This window comes from Bos javanicus, chromosome 17, assembly GCF_032452875.1.
Source record: "Bos javanicus breed banteng chromosome 17, ARS-OSU_banteng_1.0, whole genome shotgun sequence".
In the NCBI taxonomy this organism is placed as follows: domain Eukaryota; kingdom Metazoa; phylum Chordata; class Mammalia; order Artiodactyla; family Bovidae; genus Bos; species Bos javanicus.
Genome location: NC_083884.1, coordinates 69,008,904 through 69,027,201, shown reverse-complemented (window position 1 = coordinate 69,027,201; position 18,298 = coordinate 69,008,904). Strand labels below are relative to the sequence as shown.

The 18,298-nt window shown below is 59.7% G+C and overlaps 2 protein-coding genes across 3 annotated transcripts; one reads left to right on the top strand and one right to left on the bottom strand.

The window, feature by feature from the left end:
• Nucleotides 1-7,679: 7,679 nt before the first annotated feature.
• On the top strand, nt 7,680-10,201 carry RASL10A (RAS like family 10 member A). The gene is made up of 3 exons (XM_061385269.1): nt 7,680-7,906; nt 8,971-9,095; nt 9,401-10,201. Exons 1-3 carry the CDS (start codon nt 7,688-7,690, stop codon nt 9,666-9,668), a joined length of 612 nt encoding a protein of 203 aa, XP_061241253.1. The 5' UTR covers nt 7,680-7,687; the 3' UTR covers nt 9,669-10,201.
• Nucleotides 10,202-10,368: 167 nt separating this feature from the next.
• On the bottom strand, nt 10,369-15,824 carry GAS2L1 (growth arrest specific 2 like 1). 2 transcript variants are annotated; one of them, XM_061385242.1, is made up of 6 exons: nt 15,688-15,823; nt 14,109-14,760; nt 12,650-12,757; nt 12,469-12,565; nt 12,203-12,374; nt 10,369-11,688 (listed from the first exon to the last, which is right to left on the bottom strand). In XM_061385242.1, exons 2-6 carry the CDS (start codon nt 14,739-14,741, stop codon nt 10,659-10,661), a joined length of 2,040 nt encoding a protein of 679 aa, XP_061241226.1. In that variant the 5' UTR covers nt 14,742-14,760; nt 15,688-15,823; the 3' UTR covers nt 10,369-10,658. The 2 variants fall into 2 exon arrangements, with proteins under 2 accessions (XP_061241226.1, XP_061241227.1); XM_061385243.1 differs by having other exon boundaries at nt 14,109-15,824.
• Nucleotides 15,825-18,298: the final 2,474 nt, after the last annotated feature.

Here is an 18,298-nt window from a genome sequence, read left to right as displayed (position 1 = left end):
CTGTCTCTCTCCCCTGTCCTTCCCCGCCAGGCCCTGTGGACAGCGCCTTTCCCTGCCTCTCTCCTGTCCTTCCCCGCCAGGCCCTGTGGACAGCGCCTTTCCCTGCCTCTCTCCTGTCCTTCCCCGCCAGGCCCTGTGGACAGCGCCTTTCCCTGCCTCTCTCCTGTCCTTGGGCACTGCCTGCTGATCTCCCAGCACCTCTGCCACCCTTGACCCCAGCTCCACCCCAGCCCACACCGTCATGCCTTTAGATGCTCGAGGGCTGAGTCCATTCTGGTTTTCCTTGGCTCCCAGGGTTGGCAGGAAGGCCCAGCACCGGGCATGTCCAGGCCGGCTGCAGCGGCTGCCCCGGCCCCCACCAGGGATACCCCTCATGTCCCCCCATCCTGGCAGTGGCCTGGCTACCGAGGGTGTTGGGGGGGACCCCGGGTAGGACTCCGTGGGCAGAGCTCCCAGTGGGTTCTCAGGGCCGTGTGGCTGCTGGGCCTTCGGCCCTCAGCAGCTTCCTGCCCCAGCCACTCCCTGCCCGCACCAGACACACTGCTGTCCCAGCTGCCGGGGCATCAGCAGGGGTGCCTGGCCCTCCACTGCCCCACCTCTGACCCCTGGGGTGTCACCACCATGCCCAGGGACCCCAGAGTCTAGAACCAGCCAAGACCCTTGACTGGACAACCCCAGTTCTCACCCTACCCAAAAGTCCCCAGCTCAGAAGGCGCCCACAACTGTGGCCATGGACGCACCCTGGCCTGCCCTGTCACCCACCATCCCGGACCTGCTGAGGCCCAGCTCCCACCAGGCTTGGGAGCACACCCCTGTCCCCAGGGCGGGCGAAGATGAGGCCCAGGACCCCGCCCGAGGTGAGGGGAAGTGCTGCTGAAACCTTCTGGCTGGCCTGGCCAGACAGAGGCCCGTGGACCCTCATGGGACACCTGAGGCTCGTGTGCTCGGGCCTCGGGCGGTTATGGGAGGAAACTCAGCGTGATCTCGGCCCCCCTCCCACTTCCCTGTCCCTCCCTCACCCCGGTGACACCCCTCACATGCACCCCTGGTCTGCATGTGCTCAGGCCTCCATATTCTCAGGTCTCGATGTTCCTCGGGGCTGAGGGAGGGGGCAGTGTGGCATCTCGCAGAAGACTCTCCAGGGCACTGAGCCTTCGTGACCAGCTGGGGAATTCAACACAGCAACCAGTTACTCAGGAGGGTCTAGCAAGCACCCCGGGGGCTGCCGGGTTCTCTGACCCGACACCCTGCGCAGGCCTGTGACGTGACCTCGTTGTACTTTTTTTTTTTTTTAATCTTCACAAGTGTTTTGTTTCATAGAGTGTGATTCTGGACCAAGGTAAGTTCAGCCACACAGAGGATGAAGTTCTCCCTTCCACACTTCCTCTGGTCTTATTTTCCTCCCTAGAGGCAAAGTTCATTGCTACATTTTGGTCTTCCAGGAATGATTCTGTGCCTTTATAAAGCAAATCCTGGGAGGTACTAAGTAAATAGCAGCACACCCTGGAGCTACCAGCACTGGGCTCTATTCACCTATCAGTACAAGCACAGCCACCTTGGAATTCCTTATGCAGAGGGGCTGTTCTCTGGTTGTTTCCTTCTCCGCGCCAAGCAGAGGTGCAGTGAGTATCTTCCTACAGACCTCCTTGGCCCTAGACCCAAGTGCAGCTGTTGGATCCAGCCCCAGAATGGCTGGACCAGAGGGTATAAACATTTCACATCTTACATTTTAGTTCTAGTTTTGAAAAGGTAATGTATTCACATGGTTCAAAATCCAAAAGGCAGACAGATACAAGAGATACAGTATATATATCAGATATAGTCCTCCTCATACCCCTCCCTGAAAGGACTAGTGTTACCCTCCAGAGAGACTCAGTGACGTATAATATGACCTGCACCATACTCGTATCTTGCAGACTTCTCCATTATTAGTTCCATTGTAGAGAGCAGCCTCATGCCTTTTTATAGCAGCTGTGTGGTTTTGCATTGAACGGCGGCGCCGTGAGGAACCAGTCCTTGCTGTGAAGTCGTCTGAGTTGTGTCTTTGGTGGTGTTAGCACAAGTGATAACTGCAAAGAACATTCACTTTCATGTCGGTAAATTCCTCAGACAGAAATTGCTGGGTTGAAGGTAGGTGTGTTCATCATCTTGTTAGCTGTTGCTAAAAGCTCTCTAGTTCACACCCCCACCAACCAGGAAGGAGCCGCCCGTCCCCCACACTCTCACACGCGTGGCGTCCTGCAGCGTGTTCAGGCGTCGGGTGAGAAATGGCGTCTCACTGTCTTTTAAACAGGCCTCCGTCCCTGTGTTTTTGAGCCTTTGTGTGTCCTTTTCTATGAGCTGTTTCCTATTCCTTTGCCCCTTTTGATCCGGTTTTTGGTGCTTTTCTTCCTGGTCTGCCATTGTTCCTCCCGTCCTGGTTCTGGTTTTGCTGCTGTCTTGACTTCTCCATGCTGGAATTGCGTTGGGGGCGTCATCCTCCTTGCGTCCTTGTTCCCGGTCCCTGTCTCGTCTTCGTTTTTGCATTCTGAGCCTGTTCCTTCTGGGCTTTATGTGAGGAATGAGGTAGGGATCCAACTTTCTCTTTTCCCAGATGGTTACCTAGTTTTTTCCACACCATTTCCTGAATAATTCGTCTTTTCCACACAGATCTGAAATGTCATTTCTGTCATACACGAAATTTCCACATGTATATGAGTGCTTTTCTGGGCCCTGTTCTGTACCAGAGAATTTGTCTATATGTTGGCCATTGTGGGTGTCTGTGTTTGTTTTGGGGTTTTTTGGGCCATACTGTATGGCTTGCGGGATCTTCCCTGACCAGGGATTGAACCCAGGTCATGGCAATGAAAGCCCTAACCTGACCACAATGTGTTTTTAAAACCACCTAACCTAACATACTGTTCCTTTATATTTTTATAATTTATAGCACCCTCTTATTCACCCTTTGGGGCCCATTTGATCTTTAGAACGAATCTTTTTTGAATGATGTATTATTTTTATTTGGATCATATCAAATGTTTATATTAACTTATGGAGAACTGACACCTTTATAATGATGTCAGTAATATTAGTCTTTATATCCAAATGTAGGAGTAGATGCCTTTCCATTTGTTCATACTTTATGTCTCTGTAACATTTTAAGTTTCCTTCATTTAAGTCTTCTTGCATGGGGAGCTCCCTGCGGGCCCAGTGGTTGGGACTCAGCACTTTCACTGGCAGAGCCCAGGTCTGATCCCTGGCTGGGGAACTAAGATCCTGCAAACCGCACAGCATGCCCAAAAAAAAAAAAAAAAGTTCTTGCATGTACATTACCCTCGCATAGATTCATGAGTATTTTCTATTTTTTGGTTCCTTTTGTGAATGGGATCTTTTCCATATGCATGTTTATGATGTAAATATATATTTGTTAATATATAAAACAAAAGAATAGGAATATTTATAGTGTAAATTACAAATTATGTAACATGTACTTTAAAAACTGAACCCAGACTTCATTTGGGTTTCTCTAGTTTTCCTACTCACGTCCTTGCTGTGTCCCTGGACCCCACATTCCATGTGGTTGTCGCGTTTCCTCAGTCTCCCTGGGTCTGCGAGAGCTCCTCAGACTTTTTCTGTGTCATGACTTTAACCGTCCCGAGGAGTGCTGGTCACATATTTCATCGACTGTCCCTCAACTTGGGTTTGTCTGGCGTTTTCCCCACGGTTAGCCTGGGGTTCTAGGTTTTCCGGACAGAGAGCAGGGAGGTGCCCTTCTGGTCACGTCACGTCAGGGGTGTGCGCCCTCACCACGGCTTAGCGCCGCGTGCCACACTGCGTCACTTGGCCGAGGCAGTGTTTACAGCCGTCTCCTCCACGAAGCTGCTTCCTCCCCTTTCCACACTCTGTTGGGAAGCAAGTCACGAAGCGCAGCCTACACTGCATGGGGGCAGGGGACAGCTACAGAAAATACTTGGAATTCTTCTGTAGGAAAATGTGTTTCTTCTCCTGGATTTATGTGTTCACTCAATCATTTATACCAGTTTGGATTCATGGATATTTATTTCATAATTTGGGTTTAATCCAAAAGTGCATTATTTATTTTATCGCTTAAATTTTTTAAGCTGTGGCCATTGGGAGCTCTTTCAAGTAAGCTCTGTGTCCCTTTAACACCCCCGTCCCTCGGTTTCTTTTTTTTTTTAGCTTGTGGGATCTTAGTTCCCTGACCAGGGATCAAACCCATGTCCCCTGCAGTGGAAGCTCAGAGTCCTAACCACTAGACTGCCAGGGAATTCCATCCTTTGGTCTCTTTTGAGCACTTCCTTCCTTTCTGATATTATGAGATGTTCCACCTCATCTTTTACTTGTCCTGCTCCAACCCTAGCACCAGCCTTCTCCAGGGAGCCTGGACAACAGAATCAGAAACCAAGATCTGGGTGCTGGGTGAGCTTGTTGCTCATAGGGTTGCCCTTAGAGCAGACAGAGCTAGGAAACACCTCTCTACACACTTAGCTGTGCGCACACACACACCTGCCTTTGTTAACCAGTGGCTGCGTGGGTGCATGCTAAGTCACTTCACCGTTTGCGACCCTATGGACTGGAGCCTGCCCGTCTCTGTCCATGGGATTCTCTAGGCAAGAACACTGAGTGGGTTTCCGTTTCCTTCTACATAACCAGTGGTTATTTGCATAGAAACCGAGATCACTTTATATGTACAAACTTAGTCCTCCCGCTAGCCTTCCTAGATTGTCTTGTTTTCCTCTTTGTATCATCTCATTTCATCCCACAACGGTATGAGTTGAAGACCATTATTGAAGCCCTGTGCTGCCTCCTTGAGTCCTGGTGGTTGTAGAACCCCACGGCCTTCAGGCGGTTGACGGAATCAATGCGCAAGGTCTTACAGTGGCCACCAAGGACCCAGCGTGCATGAGGCATGGAGTGATGAGAGCTTCCCCAACTCAGGACTTGGGAAGGTGAGTTAAGCTGGAACAAGTGACAGACGGTGGGCAGGACAGACCGTGATTAATGGGCAGTGCACTGACCCGATGGCTGGGCCAGAGGAGTCCACAGCAGACACCCCTGGAGCTGGACACGGTCCATGGCGCTCAACCCCAGGGAGGGGCTGGAATCAGGCAGAATGGGGAGAAGCCTGGGGCCAAGGTCAGGCAGCGGCTGACACGCAGCCCAAGCTCTCTGGCTTACTAGTCTTTGGGGAACCTGGCCCTGGGCTGCCTGCTCCTGTCTTAGCTTCGCTCCCACAGGGCCACAGGCACCGACTCACCTCCTCCTGAGGTGCTTCTAGGCCCTGATGAAGATGGGCTTCTCAGAAGGTCGGCTTCAGTGGCCCAAGGTCCTGGGTTCCAGTCCCTGTTCTGCCTCTTTCCTGCTGGATCCTTCTGAGCAAATCCTTTCATCCCTGTGGGCCTCAGTGAGCACACAGCACAGGGCTGGGCACATCACAGGTCCTCTTTTATTTATTTATTTATTTAGGCCACACTGCACAGCCTGTGGGATCTTAGTTCCCCATCCAGGGATCGAACCTAGGCCCCCCTGAAGTGGAAGCGTGGAGTTCCAACCACTGATGGCCAGGGAAGTGCCCACAGCTCCTTGATAAGTGGGAATGTGTCGCCCCTGTGGAGTCTGCACGACTTTGTGGGGACTTTTCCATATGCTGTTCAGAGTGCCCTGGAAGAGGGCGCCCTGTGGGAAGTGAAGGGAAGACGGTTTCCAAGCAAGGCCATCAGAGCCGGCTCCCACGTGTAGGCGAGAGGGTGCTCGAGGCAGGTGTGGTCCCAGTGAGTGCCCTGAGAGAGACTGTCCTCAGGTCAGCCCCACACCCTGCTGGCGGTCGGCAGGGCAGACGGGGCCTAGTTTATTTACTCCAAGGAACTGAGGCAGCTCACAAAACCCAGAGACCTGAAAAGCGCCAGAGGGAGAATCAGGTGAAGGGAAAAAGCCCACAGTTGGAAAGCAAGATAAGCCGCTCACTGGGCCTGAAGAGCTGGCACGCCAGCCAGATGTAGCCACAGCCCTGGCTCCGAGCTCCCTTAGTGGCCGAGAAGAGTGAAAGCCGACCCAGGCCCCTGACCCAGGTGCCATCGCCTGCTCCCCAGGGTGAACCCCCTTCCCCGCTTCAAGACCCAGCTGCTCGTCCCTTCCCCGCGTCCCCTAGGCTGAGGTGAGCAAGTTGTGCTCTTTTTCTTTTAAAAAAAAATCTGTCTCGGCATCTTGGGAAGCAGTTAAGATTGGGGCTGTTTGTTGCAGAGACAGACAAGCGAAGTGCTTGGCCAGCGCAGAAACGGTGATGTCTGTGCGTGTCCCGCAGTACCCAGGCATCAGGGCTGGTCAGAGATGTGGGAGACCCACCCCCACCACCACTGCAGGGGCAGGGTGGGCAAGCAGAAGACGGGGCTGGTAAACCCAGACTTCTCAAGCCCTGATGGGGAAGGAAGGAGCGTCCTGCTGGCTCCAGGAGTGGGGATTTGGGCTCTGGGAACTTAACATGGAGGTTGTGGGGTGTGAGAGAAAGCTACAGGTGGAGACTTAAGCAGAAAACTTGGCCTTAGCAGTGAGGGAAGTGGTGTGGACCAATTTCTGCCTCTTTCAGCCTTGTTGGGACAGGGATCTGGGGCACACTGGGTTCAGCACCCTCTGTCCCACACCCCCTCCCTGATGCCCTTATTTAGTGTTGGCCCCCGTGTGCAGGAGGGACAGGGGAGAGCTCCTCACAGGAGACCACAAGGGGAAGGTTCAGGGACCACCTGCTGACCTGCAACCCTGGACAGCAGCCCCCTCTCTGGCCTGTTTTCTTCTCTCAGAGACACCAGGTTGAGGCTTCAAGGATCGTGTAGGTAATAGCTTAGTGTGGGGCCTGGCACGTAGTAGGAGCTCAAGAAACGGTGTATGCCTTTGGTGGATGCGGAGCAGAGCCAGCGCAGTACAGCGACTCGCCCAAGGTCACACAGCCGGGCCGGATCCGATCCAGCGGGCGGGTTTGCGAGGAGCCAGCTTGGGGGAGCGATGTTTGGAGGAGCGGGCGCGGACGTGGGTGGGAAGGGAGTTCTATTTTGGAGCGGATGACAGCGCGGAACGCAAGGGGGGCTGGGTCCCTCCCTGGGCTCCCCGAATCCCAGTCACCTTCCCGCGACCCTTCCCGGGAGGGGCGTCCCGGGCGGGTAGGGGGGAGCGGGAGGGGCGGGCAGGCGGTTACCTCATCGCCGCCTCCGGGAGGCTCCACTCGCTGCTCGCTGCTCGCTCGCGCGGCCGGCTGGGGCGGCGACTCCGGGCGCCGGAGCGAGAGAAGGACGGAGGGACTGAGGCGCCGAGAGGCAGCGCCGCCCCCTGCATCCTGCTCCGCCGCGGGACCCGCGAGGCGAGGAGGTCCGACCTCGGTGCCCCGTGCTGTCGCCGGCGCCTCCAGTGGCGCTGCGGGGCCGAGGCCGTGTCTGCGCGCGGCGCGCTCGGTCAGTTCTCTCCTGAGCTTGGCACTCACCGGAGCTGCTCGTGCGTCCGCCGTCCGCCTGCTCGGCTGTCTGTCTCTCCTGTACCACCAGCTCCGACCTCCAGCCTGGCCTCCCTGGGCCCCCGGTGCTCCAAGGGGCGATGAGGAGCGCGGCGGGGCTGGGGCGCACGGGGCAGGGCGCGCCGGGCGCACAGAGCGGCTCCGGCCCATGAGGCTTCCCAGAGCGGGGCGCAGCAGCACGCGCGGGCCATGGGGGGCAGCCTGCGGGTGGCGGTGCTGGGCGCTCCGGGCGTGGGCAAGACGGCCATCATCCGCCAGTTCCTGTTCGGTGACTACCCCGAGCGCCACAGGCCCACGGACGGGCCGCGCCTCTACCGGCCCGCGGTGCTGCTCGACGGCGCCGTCTACGACCTGAGCATCCGCGACGGCGACGGTGCTGGCCCCGGTCAGAGCCCCGGGGGGCAAGAGGTAGTGGACTGAGGGGTGGGCAGGGGCCTGTGACAGCATGTGGGCGGATGCTCGGTGCACACGTGCGTGTCCGCGTGGACGGCCCGGGAGTACCCGACTGTCCGTGGACTGAAGGATCAATGTGTGTCCTGGCATTGGTGGTTTTCACCTCTTCTGCCGGTATACAGTTGCCCCAGCTCAGGGCCAAAACCCGGCGATTTTGCAGAGTGGCTTTTTCTCGCTTGCTTAAATTGCTATTTCTCTGCCTCCGCTGGTGGGTGGGGATTAGTGCATGGGGGAGCATGGTCCTGCCGCCCTGAGAGTGAGTGTTCCGTGTCTGGAGCCACGAGCAGAGCCGCAGTGGGAGAGGTTGAAGCCAGACACCGGGGTGTCCGTTCTGAGGGCATCATTCTCTGCTCCCACATTCCTATGACCTGCAGCCAAGACTTGTTTAATAATTTTGCAAAGTCCAGGGCAGACTTTGAATCCTTGGGAGTTGATGCGTTCAAGAAGTGAAGAGGAAAGTGCAGGCAGGATTAAGCAGGGCTTCCTGGTGAGGGTGGCATTTGGGCTGAACCGGGACGGATGAGTGAAATTTTGATTAGAAGAAGCGGCGGAAGCATTTCCAGGTGGAAAGAGCAGCGTGTGCTTCGGCCGAAAGCCTAAGTGTGTACAGCTGCCGTTAATCGGTGGTCTCCGCAGGCTCAGGAACACGGGCCCAGGCTCGGAGGCAGGAACTGCTCCTGAGGGCGCCCGGGGAGGGGCGGGGCCTGGCCCGAAAGAAGGAAACCATGGGAAACAGAGGAAGGGGCGAGGAACGAGACAGGCCTCAGGGGAGAGGAGACCCAGAGAGAAGAAGGGCTGGACGCTGACTGGCTTCAGGCACGGTTTTAAAAGGTATACCCCAGCGGCCATAAGGACAGTAAGGCCCAGGGAGCTTGCGGGAGAGGGCCACAGACGAGGAGGAGAAAGACCGAGGCTTGAGCGTGAACTGTGTGGGTTTCGCGTCAAGGCTCGTTGGAGAAGGTCTGGACGCGAGAGAGCAAGAAGAGGGCTTCGGCAAACTCTGGCCTCCTGCCCCCCAGGAGTGGCCGGACCCTAAAGACTGGAGCTTGCAGGACACGGACGCCTTCGTGCTTGTCTACGATATCTGCAGCCCGGACAGCTTTGATTATGTGAAGGCGCTGCGGCAGCGCATCGCGGAGACCAGGTAAGGTGCGCCGCCCAGGTTGCGTGTCAGACGGCGGGGAGTGTTTGTGGGTCTGGCTGGGCCTTTTTTCCCCAGAGGTGAGTGGGTGGGCTCTTCCGCCGTCCTGGGCCAGGTCTCAGGCCTTTTCGGGCCTGGCCTCTGGCCCTAAGCGGTCTTTGGTCCTGGGTTTTTGTGGGTCTGGTGTTTGCTGGGGGTTCTCTGGGTGCAGGAAAGTATGCTCCTTAGTGTGTATATAACCACTGGAAGGATTCTCCGGCCATGGGGGGTCCCAGGCACTGCGACCTTCATCCTCCTTTGGCCTCCAGGCCGGCGGGCGCACCTGAAGCGCCCATTCTCGTGGTGGGCAACAAGCGGGACCGGCAGCGGCTGCGGTTCGGGCCGCGGCGCGCACTGGCTGCCCTAGTGCGCAGGGGCTGGCGCTGCGGATACCTCGAGTGCTCCGCCAAGTACAATTGGCACGTGCTGCGACTCTTCCGGGAGCTGCTGCGCTGCGCGCTCGTGCGCGCACGCCCTGCACATCCGGCTCTGCGCCTGCAGGGGGCGCTGCACCCGGCGCGCTGCAGCCTCATGTGATCGAATTGGAAAAACGCCGCTTACGGCAGGGAGGGGCCTTCTAGTTAACTGGAACCGGGGACTCGGATTGGACGAGATTGCCCAACTTCTCTTGGATTGGACAGGACAGTCTCCTCCCTGATTGGCTGAGGAACGCTCCCGCCCAGTGTCCTGGGCGACAGGGTTTTCTTTGAACCTCATTGGGCCCAGCAGGCCCCATTGGACAAATTAGTCCTTTCTGGGACCTCATTGGGTCACGATCCGACTGGATGAAAAGGACTTGGCTATGAATCTGATTGGACACGCTCAGACTGCTCTTGGAGTTTCATTGGACCAACTGTTAAGTCACACCTCTCGGGAGGAAATAAAGGGGAAGCAAGGTGCACCTGGCATTTCTGGGATGGCAAGATAATCTTGGGGAATGCCCTGATGGTCCAGTGGTTAAGACTCCAAGCTTCCACTGAAGGGGCATGAGTTCGATCCCTGGTTGGGGAACTAACATCTCTCATGCCTCACAAAGTGGCTAAAAAATAAGTTTTGTGCTTCCCAGGTGGCGCTAGTGGTAAAGAACCTGTCTGCCCATGCAGAAGACCTACACCTAAAGGTCAGGGCTGACAGGCATTGCCCCCTCGCAGTTGACTCCAGAGTCCCAACCTGTAATGAGGGTTCTCATATGGATGTGATGGCCCCAAGGCCAGGTCTCCCAAGACGCAGACACAAGTAGCTGGAAGAAAACTTTACTGTCAGGCTCTGCAGGGCCACGGGACCTCAGGAAGGGTCCTTACTGGGCTGGTCCAGCCTCCTCTAAGGCATTCAATAACATTAGTAATTAAATAGCAATGCTCATCCCCCAAGCGGAATGTACACCAGAAGTCCCATTGTGCCATGTGGTCCCGAGGGGTCTGGTCCCATGAGGTCTGGTCCCCAAGAGGCAGGGGCACTCCCTGATGCAGAGGGGTTAAGGCCACAAAGGAGAAGGGACAGGGGACTGGGGGCAGCTGGGCTGGTCTGTCACATCCAGGAATCCGGCTCGGTCTTCGGGCTGACTGAGCGCAGGGCATGCCAGGTCCCGGACCCCGTGGGTCCAGGTGGGCGGCGGGGGCCCCTTGGTGTGGGGATGCGTGAGGGTTTCCGATCTGGCTGTGTGTCCATCCGGCCTCGTGCCCAGGTCCTCAGGGGCTCTGGGCCGGCCAGAGGACTCCCGGGTGCATCTGGTGGGCCCCCTACACCGGGGCAGGGGCTGCCCTCATCGGAAGAGCTGGACAGGGCTGGGCCTCGGGGCCCGGGCAGCCCATTGGCCATCCTGCCAGAGTCCCCGGGTTGGCCACACTTGCCACCCAGGACGCTGAGGGACGAAGAGGAGGAGCTGGAGGAACAGTAGGCTGAGTCAGGAGCTGGAGGGTCTGGGGCCCGAATTGGGTCAGGGGCTGGTCCACTGGGGGTCCCACCAGCAGCAGCAGCCTCAAGGGCTCGGGCGTTGGCTAGGAACTCCTCTTCCAGGCGCCGAAACAGTTGCTGTTCCTGCTTTGGGTCAAGCTGCAGGGGTGTGCGGAAGACACTGGCCGGGATTGTGCTCAACTCTGGACTGGGGCTGGGGACCCTGGGAGCTGCAGGGCTGTGGGCACGGGGAGTGTGGGGGCTGCTTCTGCCCGAGCCCCCACTGCCTCTGCCCCGCGGCACCCAGGAGTGCTGCCCATCTCGGTCCCGACGCACCAGCAGCACTGTCTGCTCTTCACGGCTCTGACTCCGGGCCCGCCGGGCAGGGCTGGGGGCCGACAGCTGGCCTCCCTTGCCTCCTGGGGCCCCACGCGGCCGCCCCCGATCCAGCCGGTCCCGGGACTGGCTGCGCGGGGCAGGAGGCCGTCTCGGGGAGACCGGGGTGCCCGTGGTCACCCGCCGGCTGGGACGCTCCCGCCGGGGGCCAGTGCCTGAGTCTTCACTGCGGGCACCAAGGGGGCCGCTCTGGGCCGAGGAGGCTGAGGAATCGCTGTCCCCAGAGTAACGGCGGGAGCGGGGATGGGGGGGCAGCTGGTCCCGGGCCCTGGGGCAGGGGAACAAGAGAGAAAGGTGGGGCAAGGCAGAGAGACCCGGTGCACAGAAAGGGTGGGGAGGGGAAGGAACAGGCAGACGCATGGCTGCGGGCGAGACACCTGTGGTGGTGGCGGGGGTGCCAAGGGTTTCTGTCCGTCCTGGGGACTTCCAGGGAGAAGTGAGAAATTCTGCCACAGCTTCTCGCAGCCAGGGCCACCCTCTGCCACCCCACCCCAAGGCAGCGGAAGAAGCAAGGCCCCAAGCTCCCCGCTCCTCAAGCCTCCAGCTTCCTGGGCAGGCCAGAGGGAAGCTGGGTTGGATTGGCGGCCACCCAGCCCCCAGGGCCCGCCCAGCTGTGTTGTTCGTTTGCTTGGGTTGCCATGGAGATGGGAAGCCAGGCCCACCCCCACCCACGGGAACTTTTCCCAGGGTGTGAGTCACAGGAGGCAGCGTCATCCAGGCCAGGGCGGGCGCCCCCCACCCCCACCCCCTGGACCGCGGTCCCATGTCCTCTCTCCTCTCACCTGAGTAGGGTCTCGGGCCCCTCCTTCGAGCTGCGTAAGCCAATGGGTGTCACCTCTGGGCGGGAGCCCCGGCGCTCGACCCCTGGGGCTGGGCTACCAGCTCGGGGGCTGGGGCTAGGTGACACTCGCTGCGGGGAGAAGGTGCGGGTCCTGGGCTGGGGCGGGCGGTGGGCTGCAGGGAGAGAGGGCGGGTGCCGCGTGAGGGGCGGGGCCGCAGAGGTGCACGCCCCCACGTTCCCGCCCCGCCCCCGAGCCTGGACACTGACCCGCGGAGGAGCAGCGGCAGGGGTCGTGCTTGTCCAGGTAGTGCTCCAGCGTGTCCCAGCCGCCTCCCACACGCACCATCACGTGGCTCCTCAGCACCTGTGGGAGCCCGGCGAGCGCAGGTCACCGCGCGTCCCACCCGCCTCCCAGGCTCTGCCTGCTCCGGGAGCCCCTCTCTCTCACCCGCACGAAGATGAGCAGACTGGAGTCTCCCACGCGGTACTTCCCCTCCGAGACCTTGATCATGGGAAACTGGTCTGGGCAGGTGCAGCGCCCCAAGATCTCCCTCACCTAAGAGGAGAGGCTGGTGGTCAGGGGTCAGGTCCCTCCTCCCTGGGCCTGATGTCAGCAGCTCCAGGGTCAGAAGGAAGTAAATCCTTCTGTAGAGCAGAGGCTCCGATTGTGTCGCCCTGGACTTGAGTGCCACCTCTGTACTTGACCTTTCACCAGAGCTCCTTCCCTTCTGACTACCGAGAGGGCAGGGAGCCGACCAGGACGAGGTGAGGAACTGCTTCCTCTAAGTCCCTGAGCCCTTGGGGGAGTCCTCACTCACTCCCCCTCACCCATTTCAGAGACGTGAATGTTGAGACCCACAGAGAGGCAGGTTCGGGGAGGAGGCAGGTCTGAGTACAGAGGACCAATGCCATATGGAGGCAGCAGTGCCACGGATACGTGGGGCACACGCAGACACCACCATGCACAAAGAGGTCACTGGTCCGGCCAGCACACATGGCCAGCACGTCTGCCCACATGCTCCCCAGGCCAGGAGCTGCCAGGCTGGCTATGCGGGCAGCCCCACCCGCCTCCTCACCCACAGCAGAGCTGCTGAGAAAATGAGCAGGTGGAGCCTCCGGTGACCCTGGCCCGGGGTGGGGTGGCAGCCTCTGCCCACAGCCGTCCGGCTGCCCGCCTCCAGGATGGGCACATCCCGTCCTAACCTCCTGATAAGAAGGAAACTCTTGGCCAGGCTGTGGGGGTGTCAGGGACACCTAGGTCCCAGGAAGAGGAGGAGGGAGCTAGAGTCATGGTCTGGCACCTTCTACATGCTCAGCATAGAGCTCATCCCACAGCTCTTTGACAGGATGTCAGCTCCCAGTAGCATGTCTACTCTGTGCTGGGCTTCCCAGATAAGTCCCGGGGGAGGAGTAGGGACCCGAAGAGCCCCTGGGAGCTTCCCTGGGCACTCAGGTAGCGCCTACTGTGTGCCAGGCACCTTGCCCTGGACCATGGGCCCCATTCAACCTCGAGCTCAGTGATGGCGTGAATGCGGCGGTCTAGCAGTTGAGTGCAGGGAGGTGTACTGGAGGGGCTCAAATCCCCAGAATGTAGAACACTCAGCGCTTACCTGGGGCACGGTTAGCACCGAGAGGAAACGGGGATCATCGTGCCATGGGGCAGTGGAGGCTGAGTTTTCTCGCCAGGCCCTGTGACCTCACCCAGCACTTAGCCCTCTCTGCGCCTGCCTAACTCTTTGGGGCCGGGTATCCACTTGGTGCTCAACATACACACGCTTTCCCCGGGGCAGGCTGTCCTGCAGCCACGAGGACAGGCCGCGGAAGGTTGCCCGCACCACCCTGCCTGCTGGTGCCTGGGTTGTGCTAGAATAAGCCCGGCCACTGGGCACACGCACTTGCGTACTCACCAGCTCATCGAGGTTGCGCAGGTCGCTGGGCGTCATGCGCGGCCCACGGGCTGGAGCTCCTGGGGCGGCGGTGGTCTCGGTGGTGTCTTCCCCGGCACTGGGGGTGTTGGAGGCCGGGGGCGTGGCCCGCAGCTCCCGCTCAATCTCCTGTTCGAACTGCACGAGGCGAGGGGCCAGCAGGCCGAGGCGGGCGCCGCGCCGCGCCACCTCCAGCAGGCACAGCACCACGCTCTTCTCGTTCTTGCGGAGCACCAAGTCCTCCGTCTCGAACATGAGCACTTCAGGCACACCCAGCTCCGCGCGGCACCAGCCGATGAAGGTGGCCACGTTGTCTCGTGCCATGAAGGAGCCGGGCACCACGCTGTGGGCCTGGAAGGCCACCCCGCGGGCCGGCCGCGCGGCGGCCATGGCACGGGCGGCCTCAGTGACAGCGTTGGCATGCTGGCACAGGGTGGTGCCCGTGGCCAGCCCCGTCAGGAAGCCATCGCCACCGCTGGGCAGACCCAGACCGTACAAGGCGTTGAGCCACTCGGCCAGGTCCTCCTTCATAGCCTCCACGTAGGCCTCGCTCGAGCGGAACGGCCGCACACTCTTGGCCGCGGAGCCGGCGATGCCCGCCACGGGGTCTGCCATGCCCGGGCCAGCCGAGTCACTGTGGGCAGGGACACGGGTCAGGATGGTTGTGGACCCAGCAAGTGCTCAGCACAGGCTAAGCCGCTGACCACCTGCACTTGCTTGTCAGTTCAGACCAAATGCCTGCATTTTGAGAAACTTCTCGCCTCTGTTTACCCGTCTGTGAAATGGATACAATAATAGAACCTTCCTCAGAGGAACTAATGGGATTATTTTTATAAATGACCCCAGTGTCCATAAGTGTTGGCTGCTTGGTTCTTTCGGGAAGAGGGATTGAGAAGACTTGTCTGAGTCCTCCTTCCTGCCCAGGCAGGGAGGCCCCCATCTTACTGCCCCTGTGAGAGGCGAAGAGCTATGCCCGAGAGAGAGTAACCTGCAGCCCTGGACTCAAGAGTAGGAACCCTGGACCCGACCTCAGAGAGGGGTTAGATCCGCTGCTCAGGCCTGGTGGCGATCCCACTTACTCCGGAAAGATCCCAGGTCCTCCCTCAACCCGTTTACCCTAAAGACTGTGTCATTATAACACCGACAGGACGGCAGCAGCAGTAAAGCAATTGCAGTGACGGTGGCCAGGGCTAAGCGCGCAGTGATATCTCCATTTTACAGATGAGGAAACTGAGGCGCAGAGCTCGCTCAAGGTCGCACAGCAGTGGGTAGCGGAGCTCGGCCCTCCAGCCCCGTGTGGCGGCTCCGGCGGCCGGCCGGGGCCAGGCCCCTCCTCCAGGGAGCCTCCCTAGCCCGACTGGTGCCTGTGAGCCGGGACTCGGAATGGCTGTCGCCAGCCCTGGCCGTCCTCTGGGCTTCTGCCCAGAGAGGGTGCGGGGCTGCCCAAGGTCACACAGCCCCGGGAAGCAGAGGCCCGCGGCTGCCGCCACTGGGTCTGCTTCTCTGTGTGCCGGGCAGAGGGTGCTGGGGGGTGGGGCGGGGGGGGGGTCCCTGCACTCACCTGGCTCATCCCGCGGCCTCGGGGAGCATCGCCCCGGCTGGGCCGGAGCCGGGCAGGCCGCCGAAGGGAGGCGCCGCCCGAGCCGCAGCCGATCCCGGTCCCACCGCCGCGTCCTCCGCGCCCGCCGTCTCAGCCCCGCCTCCCTGGAATTCGGATCCGGCCCGGAGGAGGTGGGCGGGGCCGCGCGCTCTTAAAGGGGCCGCGCTGTTCTTGGGCTGGGACGGGGCTGGAGCCTCCAGACGCGGGGCGGGCCCGGGACCTGGCCCAGCCCTGAGCAGAAGCGGGACCGGGTTCCCCGGCGACTCTGCCGGGCCGGAGGTCCCATCCTCAGACCGGGTCCATTCCCCCTCCTTGGCCTCCTGGGAAGGGGTTTGGGCATTTTTAGTGGCACCCCCTCCGCAGATGGTGGCCTCCCCTGGTGAGCCGCATGGCCTGTTCCAGAGAGGAACTCAGGAAGAGATAGGGGCCCGGGGCTGCGGAGTCACCTCCGGCCGGCGGGAGTGGACCTCCTTAGGTCCGATAAATGAGGCCGTCCGGCCTTGGGTGGCGGCTTCCTGCCAGCAGCGCTGGCCTTGGGGATGGGGAGAATGGCTCTGTTTTACCCCCATTCAACCACTGGCTCCTCATCAAATATTCTTTGTTAAACCCTGAAGTTAGGGGAACCCGTTTCTCAAATAAGAACGCTGAGAGGAGGGCAGGGAGGGGACTGGCTGAGGCCCCTGTGTCTGAGGCTTCGGCCCCTGCCCTGGACCACCTCTGGCCGCTCTGGTTGGGCACAGAATAAAGGCTGGAGGAGTGGTTCCTGAGGGTTAAGCCTGGATGGTTTCTTTTCAAACTGCAGAGGAGAGACCTGCCCAGACCAGCGGGAAATCCTGCCCCCTGCTGTGGCGGGGCGGGGACGCCAGGCCTGGGTGGGCAGTAGCCTTGCTGGCCAGGTGGGGCTGCTGGGGGGAAGCACCACCAACAGCAGCCAGTGCTCAGAGCTTTAATTAATAAAACCCCTATTGTGTGCCAGGCCTGCTGTACTCTATGGGGGACGCTCTTATGCCCAAACTAGGACTCAAGTCTGGAGAGGAGCTGGTGGCGCTGGGATTTGACAAATGATTGTTACAGGAATGCCTTCTTTCAAGGATGGGGCATCCGTCGGGTACCTACAGTGTGCTGGACCTCCCGGTGCCAGGCTGCTCACGGGCACCATCCACTGCGTCCTCGCAAGCTTTCAGAAGGGGGGGCTCTCACCTCAATACCCAGATGGTGCAGGTCCCACTCTACCTTCCCAGCACCCCTTCCTCCCCACCGCCTAGTGAGGAAGGCCGGTGCCTAGATGTGATACAAGCTGACACTTGCTGAGCGCCTACTGAGTGTCAACGACGCTGCAAACCAGGAGCAAAAGACAGAGAACGAAACGGAGCCGTCTATGAGGCTTACAGTCTGGAGAGATGGCCCTTGGGGTGCTGTCGGGACAAGGAGCCAGGGAGAAGGGGTGGGGTGGGACGGGCTTGTCCTTTTGGTCCAGGGAACAGGAAAGGTGAGGGAGGGAGCTGTGTGCATGTCTGGAAGGGCCAGGGTGAAGGTCTAGGTGGGCCTGTGCCTCGTGGGTTGGAGAAAGGGGGAGGGGGCCTGTGAGACCGCAGAGGAGCGAGATGCGGCGGGGCCTGGGACAGCTGCGGACGGCTGTGTAGGGCTTTGTGGGCCATGCCGCTTTGCACGGACATGGGAGCCACGGAGGGAGTTTGGAGCAGGGGAGGGGTGTGACCTGACTTATCCCTGTGGCTAAGGGCAGGGACCTAGGAGGGAACCAGGTGGTGCCAGTTGGTGAGAGAAGTTGAATTTTGAGGCTGTATTTTGAGGGGAAAGCGGGTAGAATGTGCTGGTGAATGAGGTATGGGGGTGAAGACAGAGTCCCAGGTTTCGGGACGCTGATACCTGGGGAGGACAGGTTTGCTACAGACGGGGCCGGGTAAGATTAGAGTGTGGAAACGAATTCCCAAAGTATCCTGTGAGGTATGATGCTGTTTGGTATTCTGCTTCTACAGTCTGGGGAGACGGAGGCCCAGAGAGCAAGGGATGTGTGTGGTCAGCAAGCTGTACAGGATTTTGACCCCTGCTTCTGTCTGCCCCATGACCTCCCTGGACGCGGGCAAGTTCAGACTGGACCCAGGCCTGCTGTTGATCACTGGGTGCGATGGTTAAGCTCCCTGAGTGGCGTTTGCACGGTCTGTAACATGGGACAACAGCTGTCACATCACGGAGTTGTGAAAATACCGTCACTCAGCCCAGCGCCATCAGGGTGTTCATCCATCGCGCCGCTGAGGACCAGGGCCCGAGGGGGCACTGTTTCTGTCTGCAGCCCCGACTCCAGCGTTCTGACTCTAGACACATGGCAGGTGTGGTGCCCACTGGTGTGGCCAGACCCACGGCCTGGGCCATGGAGGGCTTTGGCTTTGACCCCCTCTGTCATAAGGTGACTTCTCCTGGCAGGACCAAGAGACGCATAGACGCTGCTGGAGGGAGGAGAGGTTTGGGCTGAGGTTGTCCAGAGCCCATCCCTGCAGACCTCACAGGCCACCTCCGAGTACAGAGTGCTGTGCTCCCACGCAGCTCGGGCAGC